The 11,319-nt window shown below is 28.2% G+C and overlaps 1 protein-coding gene across 1 annotated transcript in view; it reads right to left on the bottom strand.

Moving 5' to 3' along the window:
* The window catches only part of LOC111622719 (probable 28S rRNA (cytosine(4447)-C(5))-methyltransferase), a 79,158-nt gene that overhangs the window by 54,244 nt on the left and 13,595 nt on the right, over window positions 1–11,319 (bottom strand). Inside the window, 2 exon segments of the mRNA XM_023365139.1 lie at window positions 3,160–3,260; window positions 9,465–9,547. Coding sequence (XP_023220907.1) covers window positions 3,160–3,260; window positions 9,465–9,547 — 184 coding nt within the window.

Raw genomic sequence — 11,319 nt, 5'->3', positions numbered from 1 at the left:
CGGAAAATCGAATCCCTTTGCTCTTCTTCAGGTCGACTGAAATTCCCCGGACAGAGTGTATATTATTTGTTGGGATCGGGTGTCAGTTCCAATCCCAACAAATATTATACACTCTGTCCGGGGAATTTCAGTCGACCTGAAGAAGAGCAAAGGGATCGCTCGAAAATGTTTATCAACAGCGATATACAGTATATACGCGTTGAGCACCGGTCACAGGTTCCAGATAGTGCAATGTTGATTTCACCCTGGTGCTGAGAGTAGAACAGTTCCTATATTCAACATTTATTTATTTATTTATTTTTACAGAATTTGCTGAAATCCATAAAATTTCTATTTAGAAAACATAATATATAATAAATTCAATTACAAATAAATATATTATAATAAATTCAAAACATATTTCAAGTTTATACTGTATTTACTTTATACTCTATGTTACAGCTTAGTTCAAAAGTCCTACAATACCTCATGTAGTTTTAGATTTTTTAATCCATTTTGCTAATTCCAAACATAATGAATAATACATCAATTTGAAATCAATTTCATAAGGAATTCAAAACTTTTGACAAAATTAAATTAAACTTACACCCATCTATCTCAAATCTTATGGGAACAAGGAAAACAAATTGTAGATACAGGTTTTGAGATATAAAGGTTTCTACACAATAAATGCTAATAGGTTAATAGGTTTGACTGGAGGTATAGTATTTTATTAACAAAACAACAAGTACAGTACATACCTGTATTATGTATAAAGAAAACATTTTTTACAAACTTTAACAGAAACAGTTGTCAATAGTTTCTGATGCCTGACAGTCTTCAACTAATAAAACACAAGACAGAGTTGTAGCTAATCAGAGAAAGTAATATTAGTTGCAAGTATGTATGGTATTGCAAGAGATGTTTTTCAACTATAGTTTATGCTATCAAAATGTAGTTGTTGAGCTTTGAATTTGTAATAGACACTTCAGTTCATAATTTGAATTTAGGCCAAAAATGCAAGGGAAAAAAATAAATTTTGAGATAAACATGATTGAGATAGACAGGTTCAACTGTATTAATATTGTTCTATATGGTATGAGTGAGAAAATGGAAAGAAAGTGCAAAGTTAACAAACATTTTTTTCTATTTCTTATAAACTACAAGAAATTATTTAAATCAGGAAAGAGTAATATATAGAACTGAAACTTATTAAAGTTCTAAACTGAAACAAATTTACATGTAGTCAATGAACATTATACAAGTTTGAAGACACAAACAACTAATATTTAATTGATTAGCCTTTACTATTTTGATCTAAAGTGTATAAGTAGTATGGAATCTGTACTTTTCTTCAAATAATGAACTGATGCAATAACCAGTGTCACAGCATGTTAAAGTCAAGCTCGTGATAAAGAAAAGTCATTGATTTTGATTCCACCAAATAATAGTTTTCTAATGACCTTTTTTAAGCATTTTTCTTCCTTTTCTCAATGAACTTCACAGTTATCCACAGATTTATACTTGCACTTGTGATGACCTCTTAAAACCTGAAATGCTCATGATTTCTGATAAGTGCATTTTTCAAAAATATTTTATTTAAAAGTTAATTTGTATTTGATGTAGAATCATACACAATAAAAAATGCAGATTCCAATTTAACTTTCCACTAGGGCAATCTGTTTCATCATAGATATCACTATGATGAAACAGACTGCCCCATCTTGTGGTCCCTAAAAGTCTAACCTTTTCAATATAATGATCTTTCTGTAGGATGCATATTTTTCAGGTTATTCCAGTGGACAGATTAAAACAGATCACTCTGTATATGGGTTATCAAATTAAAATAAAAATTATTAGTAGTATGAGAAATTTAACAATGCTGAGAGTCAGACTTTGATGAATTGGTTGTAATAGTTGCACCAATGACTCAAGGCAACACCAAGTCTGACTCATAACACTGCCAAACTCCTCATGAGATTCCTTGTAAGTTTTATTTGCATATGATTACCCTGTATATACTGTATATTAAAAAATGTAATATGCCTATGTTAATATTTGTTGATTAAATTATTTAATTCAAGAATTTAGACTACAGATATGGCAATCTATAGTCCAAATTATGAAACAGCTGAATTTAGTTAAGTCTGAGAAAATATTGGCATAATTAAAACTTCAAATCTTCAAGTTTCATTTGTTTCAATTTTTTGCATGTGCACATGTATCAAATTCATCATGTGAATATTCAAAATATATCTAAAAATGTATTAATAATAAATCATTTAATTAATTTTTAAATACATAAAATTTTATTATTTTTAATATACATCTGTAATATTATTTTTTCTACATCAATTAAAAATATTTACTGTCCAAACAGCCTTAGATAATACTCAACCAACCATTTATAGGCCTTGAATAATATCATATAAAAGTTTTAAAATGATTCATATTTGGCAAAATAGCAAAATAAACAAACTAGATATTGTTTTCTTATAATGTGTCTAAATAGAAACATTTTTTCATTTTGTTTTTGAAACTTTTTAAGGAGCAAAGAATCTTATAATAAATATGCTCTAAATGAAACAGTTATTTTTATTTTGCAGAATTAAAACAGAGTTTTGGATTTAATTTTATATAACCACCATGGGCAAATGCGGCTCTTTTTGAGTTACATGCGGCTCTTGCTAATAGTGTTAATTTCTGCTTTTTATTGTTATTTTTACAATTTTATTTCCACAATTTTGTGAAAATATGTTTATTAAAAAATTCAATATTTGTTTTATATAATAAAATCATGGTACAGAACTGCAGTAAAGAATAAAAAAGTACAGAACTATGCATTTTGGTCCCATGCATAATGGCACCCATGCATTTTGCAAAACCTGCAGTTCGGCTCCCACTGAACTCTTGCTTGTCCACCCGTTATATAATTTCATAATTAGCAAATAATTTCTAAAGAAGTATACTGAACTTCCAAATTTGAATAAAGTATATATGTATTCAAACTATTTAAACAACATTTAAATTTTGAAAATAATTAATATCTTTCTTTTTTATGTATTACAATCTCAAGATAAAATATTTTTAGTAATTTTTTTGTTTAAATATTTCAGCATTCAAATAATTCAGTAATTATTTTCATTTTAAAATATAATAAAAAAAATTTCAAATAGTTACCTGTATTTCACTTTCTTTAACAGCTTTTCCCTTTTTCTTTTTCTTCTTTAATTTTTTCTTCTTAACAACTTCATTTTTCATTGTTTGATCTATTTTTGGTACTAAAAAATTAATAATAAAAATTACAATACATAGATTACTATACAAAAAATGGGGTTTATGCAGTTGAATGTGGGGCAGTAGGAAATTGTAAGCTCCGCAACTTCCTATCATATCATCAACATTTGTTGTACAGTAGTACATTTCACAAAGCTCTTCAAAGGACTATCTGATGATTGACAACTATTTGCACATTACAACATCTGAGTTTCTATCTGTAGGAGCAGTAACATGTCACAGCCATCTTTTGCCAATGAGAGAGTATATTGCTCATAGGCAAATGATAACATCATATGCAGTTTCCAGCTTCTACTTGCATCATCTAATTTTATGCAATGTCATTTACTATTAATTTGATGCACTGCAACTTCCTCATATACTTTTTTCCTGTACCTCTCATAGTTTAAGACAGGAATGTCAGCTTTCAAATTTTATCATAGGATTGCTGCCATCAGTCTCATATGGTAATGCATGGTCATCTTACCATACCAATATCTTATTGAAAAATTATTTGGGTGATTTAGTACTCTACTGTGCACTCTATATTGCAAAAATATTAAATTTAATTTTAAAACAATTTAAGTTAATTCTAAATTTCAGAAGTAAAAGAACAGATTTAATTAAACAAGTCAAACTAATAAAAGTTAAGGATTATAATTTTTATTTCAATAAAACAAGACTAACTCAGATTAAAAGTTCTAATTTAAACTTATCATACTGATATTCTATAGTAGTAGTGGGCAACCTGAAAAATTCAAAGAAATTTACTTAATAATAAAAAATATAAGGCTTTTCTTCAACAAGTATTAGGTACCAGTAAAATAGTGAAATGAAATTATATTATTTATAAAAACTATAAGAAACTATTTATAAGAACTATATTTTTTTAACGAAAAAAATTGTCTGTATTAGTACCTAATACCTATACTTCAGCAACCAGCAGGCAAACAGACAGCGATACTGATAACTTTACAGCAACAGAAACACATGTTGACACATGCATATTTAGCTTGCAGTGCAACAGTATCACTGCATAGTAAATGTCTACTATTTATACAAAAAATGTCTATTGTCTATCCAGGGGGTTGTGACAAACTTTTCATAAAATGGGGAGATCAAAAATGAAAATATTTTGTGCATCACTATTCTGAAGTAATTGATTAAAATTCAAACTTAATCATTCCATCAAATCATCTAAATGAGTTAAAATCCAAAATTATGTTCTAACATACACAAAAATAATAGTAATATAAAAAAAAATAATAATAATAAAAATGTAACATTAACATATAAAAAAAATAAACAAAACATTAAAACAAACTAAGTAATGAAAAATTAGGGTAAAGAAATTAATTACATAAAACTTCATATATCTTATAAATTAGCTAACAATGTGTAAATCTCATCACAGGATACAATTCAACATATAATATTTCATGTTGATCATGAAAATTTTCACTTTTCCATGAACAATGTTAACTACATCCATGGGTCAAGATCATTACACATTCTGTATTGAGGGGGGATATGATAAGACTACCAATACATGTTCAAATTAGAACAACTTTTGATCTGATGCCATGACAGTCTCAAAAACTGTTTTATTAAAATAAAAATCAGGCTCCATAACATATCAGCAGTTCAAATCATTTAATTTCTACTATGGAGTCAATGGAAAAAACTAAAAGGATTTAAAGTGAGTAAATAGTCAAAATAAGAACAGTATATAAAAACTTTCATTAAAAAATTTTATATAACTGAATTTTAATTATGCATATTAAATTTTTAATTGCCCATATATGAAATTTTCTCTTGCAGTTTTTACAAGAATCTTAACTTTGATGCTTTACAAAAATAAAACATAATTACTATTTCTAATAAAATACTAAATAGTATGTTTTATTATGAGCAAAACAAATTCCTTCAGCATGTCATTCCCCATTTGTCACAATTATACAATCCTTACAAATCTTTATTATTATATGTTAAATCTATTATTTATTACTGGGAAATATACTGCGGCATTCACAATTATTTGCATAATCATGTAACTAGTAATTAACATGAACTTCAGTAGGCAATACAGATTAAATTGTATTGTTGAGGAAAAAAAGATACTTTTCTATTAATGGAACACCAGTTGTAATTGTAATCCAATGTGAAATGCCATCATCTTATTGACATAACAGAGTAAAAGAGTAAGAAAAGGAAAGTAGATTTAATAAAACACATAATAATTAAAACTTGAAAAAAAACACAAAATGTTTTCTGCAATGTTAAATGAAATCTGCAACTTTATGCCTCCCATGAAATGTGGAAAATCCTATTTGTAAGTTTTTTATTTGTTAATTTCTGTACTTGCCCATGTTTCTTGAAATGTACCATACTTTACACAATAAAATAGCCATTTCTTTATATGATGCTGTATATATCAATATCAACTGGTGACCTGCTAACAGAAAAGTGCCGAAAAAATTACTTGATCGTCTGAAATATAAGGAATAATTTGTTCTTTCCATGTAATGAAGTATGATAAAAATGTTACATGGTTTAATAGTTGTTGCAATACATTCCTTAACAGCATTCAGAAAACACAGCATATGCTGAAAATCCACCCTGTATTCTTTTCTTACATTAACAATGACTAGTTCAATAAATACCATAACAAAAATAATTTCTTAAGTCATTCTTCACTACTAAATTTTGCATGATTAATCAAACTTAGTTATGTAAATAATTGCAAATGGATAAATAATTTGAGAGCTTTTATTTTCATCTTCAGCTAAGTTTTGAAAAAGAGAAAACAAATTTTTCTGAAAAGTTTGAATTTGACAAATTTATTATTGCAATAGTTTTAATCTATATAAGTCAAATAAACAGAATTTTAACACATTTCTATTAATTTGTCACTAAGACTCAATCAATCAAAATTACAATTCATCTATCAGTACTTTGTAATGTGAATGTAATAAAAATTAATTTTGATTACTGAAGTTACAAACAGTAGATTTTACTTACAGTAAAAAAAAAAAAAAATACTGTATTTATATTTTATTACATTAATTTTAAACTACGGAAATTAATTAAAATGAACTTGCTTTTAAAGGTAAATATTATTATTAAGTGATGACTAACAAAGGGATTGCATGGCATTGGAGGTCACCAATTTTGATCAAACTTGGTGAGGATATGGTGCATCTTCAATGACTGATGTGCCAATAGTAAGGTGCAATACTCAAAATTAAATGAAAAAAGTGAAGTTGAAAATTGCAAATCACATAAAACCATTGGAATTTCCAACATTTATAGAGCAACTGGTGGCTTGGTGGAAGTGTGCCAGTTTCATAATTGTTAGGTTGATGCTTCGAATCTCATTGGTATCAATTTAATTTTCATTTTATGTTGGTATTGTTTACATCATAGAATTAAAACATTCATTGAGTCAAGAACAGATTATGGACTTGACTAACAACAAACACGTTAATATATTGCAAATAAACATTGGAAGAAGCATTTCTTCCACTTCTATAATTAACAAAATTATTAAGGACTATGATATTGTGCTAATTCAAGAGCCGTACTGTCTCAACAACTTACCGAAATGCTTACCTACAAATGTTCCTGTTTTAAAAGGCACACAAGAATACCCATGGGCTATCACACTTATCCCAAATACAAATTACTCCACTATGCTGCATACTGATTATAGCTGCCAATATTTTGTAGTTACAGAATTGATGTTAAACATGAAAAGAATTATACTAATAAATGTTTATCTACCAGGATGGGAAAACTCTGAGGGATTAATTAACAAACTACAATGGATTATAAATGCTTTTAAATCATCGAATATANTAAAAATTATTTTCAAATATTTGTGTACACATGGAATTTGTAGTAGTATTTACCATATATCTGCAAAGATAAGAGGATAGTTGAATCACAAAAAAAGACCCCAAAATCCAGGGTTGTCTTATAGGACAAATACAAAAAACATTAGGTGAAATTTACATAAATTAAAACCATTATAAAAAGTGGACAAACCATAATTATTTACTAGTAGAGAATAGGGTATGTCCACAAAATAGAATAGCCCATACAATGTTTTTGTGAATAGTCAGGGTCACCCGAATGCCAGAATCAGTGCGAATGTTTGCAATAATAGCAAGGCAGTGCTGCCAGATGCAAGTAAATAAAATTTGTTCATTTGACAAATTACGAATTGGACATAATTCTGTATATGCTATACAGCAATGATTCCCAAACTTTTTCAATCCACCGCCCCCTTTGTTCCATAAAGTTATACCCAACGCCTCCTAACCCATTTTCTCTTGTGTGAGAATTGGAAAGGATTGGTAATTTTCTTAGGAAAACTTTTCTATGAATCTCACACTTTGTGCCCTTACCGTACATTGTTCTCAACATCTGGAAACCATTAAATGCCGTTTCCTTTCCTGTTTAACAGAGGAAAGGAAACGGCTCTCACTGACCCCAATTTTGCCTTTGATCACCATTCCTCCCTGCCTCCAGAGCCCCCTAGATTTACTCATCGCCCACAAGGGGGTGTTATTTCCCACTTTGAGAAATGCTGCTATACAGTATTATTATCCAGATGATGATCGCTGATCTAAACTAAATTCATAGGCCGTTGATAGTTTGGGGTCATCTTATAGGACAGATATATGCTAAAACTATAAAACTTTGACAAAAAATTGATTTATTTGAAGGTCATCTTATCTATGCAGATATACAGTATTTATAAATTATTTGGAAAGAAGATTAGATTTAAACAAACTTATCATTATTTAAGGCCAAGTTTGTTAATAAGAAAGGCATTTTTATTAACATATTGTGTTTACTTTTTGTGAGCACAATTTTGTGAATGGTAATTGTCATAGAATCATGTGAAATAAACATTTCTGCAGTGTACATGTTGAATAAATGCAGATATTTACAGTAAGAAGAAAATTTACATATGTCACTGGAATAAACAAACTTGATTAATATTTAAAGACACTTTATCATCAACTAATTTAGAGGAGAATCATTCATACTGTATCACATTGGAAAATGTCACAGCACTTAAATGTTTTATTCTACTGCCTTTGCAACTTCTGAAATTGATGAAGAACCCTCAACTGCAATTAGCTTGATTTTGAAGGATGCTTTCACAATATATAAATTTTCTATTGTCTTGCAATGATTCTTCTGCAGAACAAATTTCTACGCTATCAATGTTAGCACGAGATATCAAAGCCATCTTTTCATTCGTTAGCAAAGGAAGATGCAGTTAGAGACATATTTAGGTTAAACAATGACTGTTACCAGAGTAAGTATGTACTGTGTACTGTACATGAAAATACAGAAAATGCTTTGTTTTTAAATAAATATTGTTAGGAAACATTGTTAATTGCTTTTGACATTGACTTGTTACTTAAAACAGATGGATTTTATTGTTTTATTACCCTGTTTTTTGTGCATTTGTAGTTTTCTAAAAATAAATCAATTTTCTCTCTGACAATATAATAAATTAAAAATTATAGTTTTAGGAGGGAAAACACTAAATTAATACTAATGTGATTTGAAACACCAACATCACAATTACGAAACTGTTGATCTCCACCGAGCCACTGGCCACTCTATAAATGTGGAAATTCTAATAGTTTTAAGTGATTTGCAATTTTCAACTTTAATTTTTCCCTTTAATTTTGAGTATTGCACTTACTGCTTGGCACATGTCAGTTGTTGGGGATGCACTATATCCTCACCAAATTTGATCAAAATCAGTGACCCCGACATCATGCCGTCCCCTCATAAGACAATTTCAATTTTTAATTTATTACTTTAAAAATACCTAAAAAAAGATTTAATGAGCATGAAATGTCAAACTACTGCAAGTCACCTTGACATATTACTTATTATGCTATTTAAGATTCAAAGTTAAATTTCTAGATATACAATTCTAAAACAGTATGCAAGTTTCACTTTTCTCAACATTTTATATTATTAAATCAAAATTTTAATTTATTACAAAATGACATATCTTCATACTTTTATAATAGCAAATTCTTTTAATTAAAAAATGTAATAATGTAATAATATAAAAAATTAATTATTTGGTTATCGTTTATCTATAATTTAACTAGGCATAAGCATATTGTTATTTTTATAAATAGATTTTATTTATATAAATAATATTTACAAACCTTCATATGTTTGATTTTCTGTAATATTAAATCTCACATTTTTCTTAGTTTTGGTCTGTTCCAATTCACTTTCCTCATTTAATCTAAATTTAAAATTATTACAGTTTTTAAATAAATAAATTTTTATACCAGTTAATTTTAAATATATGCATCTATGAATAAATTAGAATATTAATCATTATATCAAATATTATCATAAACACTGCTTAAATAATCTTAATTAGATAAAAAATACCAAATATATTAAAAAATAGAATGTCAGATTTATTTAGGGTACTTCATAATTTGAAGAATTTTCATCATCATCCTCGCCCGTTGGTGTCTGACACCTTTTCCACTATTTTCTTCCATTTCTATCCATTGTCGATTTTCTCAATTCCTGTAAATTTGCTCCACACCACTTCTTCAAATCATCAATCCATTCTCTATATGGTCTGCCTCTTTTGTTGGATCCATCCATAGTACCATAGACTAAAGTCTTAATTTTTCTGTTTTCATTCATTCTTCTGATGTGTCCAAACAGTTGAAGTTTTCATTGTATAATTTTTTGTAAGAGATTCTTTTTCATATATATCATATTATAAAGTTCGTTTGTGACTTTCTGCATCCATCCTATTTGAAAGATCTTTCTGTAACAGTGTCTTTCAAATGCTAATATTTTTCTTTCCATATCTTTTGTTATTACCCATGTCTCACAGGCATACAGCATGCAGGAGAAGATACAGGTGTTCAATGCTTTTAATTTTGTCTGCAACTAATTGCTTTACTTTTCCAGATTTTGTCCATTGCTTTCAAATTTGTTTTTGCCTTGGCTATTCTAATCTCTATTTCTTTTTTGCAATCCAGATTATAGGTTAGGTTGCTTCCTAAATATGTAAAGCTTTCTACATTTTCAATTTCTTTCCCATCTATTAGGATGTTTCTTGTCATGTTGTTATCACCAAATATCATTGTCTTCGTTTTTTCGCTATTGATAGTCAGTCCATATCTTTTTCCTTCTTCATTAAGCAGATGTAATGTTTTCTCTAATTGTTCTTCATTTTCTTCAATGATAACTATGTTATCTGCAAATCTTGAATTTTGCTAATACACTTGTTATTAGAAAACATTACTTGCAAATAAAAGTAAATAACTTGCCATACAAGTACCAATTTTATTTCAACAATTAAATCAGTTAATGTTTAATTAAATTAATTTGTAATATTTGGAAAAAAAAATTTTTTTGACAGATATGAATCCTCTCAAACTATATAAATAAATTATACTTGTTTATTTTCAGATAAACAAGCAGGCAAAAAGATAACAATTGGCCATACGATATACAGTGGAACCTTGGTATACGACCTTAATCCATTCCTGATGTTTGGACTTATACCAAATAGGACGTATACCAAACCAACCTTTTCCATAAGAAGTAATGTAAAAATGATTAATCCATTTTCATGTAAAAAAAATATGGCTGGCTTTAAACATCTCGCTTTCCTGGCTAGTTCCTGCTTGATTTTTCATGAGATCAACATGTATCTTTTTAGCTTTCTCACAAATAATTGCTTCTGATAGGATGTCGCCAGCACACTGTTTTTCAGTTATCCAAGCAAAAGCAATTTCTCAACATGATCTAATGTCTTCGATATCTGTTTAGAAATTGATTTAACTCCTTTTGCAACGTTAGCAGATTTAATAATGTCTTTATTTTTCACAATTGTCGATATTGTCATTCTCAGAATATGGTACGCAACAGTTAAATCTCAAACACATGTGCCACCTTCATATTTTTCAACAATCTCTTTTTTCAGTTCCATTGTGATTCTAGTCATTTGTTTTTTTTTTTTTTTTTTTTTGTTTTCTGTTGCTT

The sequence above is a fragment of the Centruroides sculpturatus genome, unplaced genomic scaffold, assembly GCF_000671375.1.
Source record: "Centruroides sculpturatus isolate CEXI.00-Female unplaced genomic scaffold, Cexi_2.0 scaffold307, whole genome shotgun sequence".
NCBI lineage: Eukaryota > Metazoa > Arthropoda > Arachnida > Scorpiones > Buthidae > Centruroides > Centruroides sculpturatus.
Note: the sequence above shows the minus strand (reverse complement) of the source record. Positions and strands in the feature narration are given on the sequence as shown.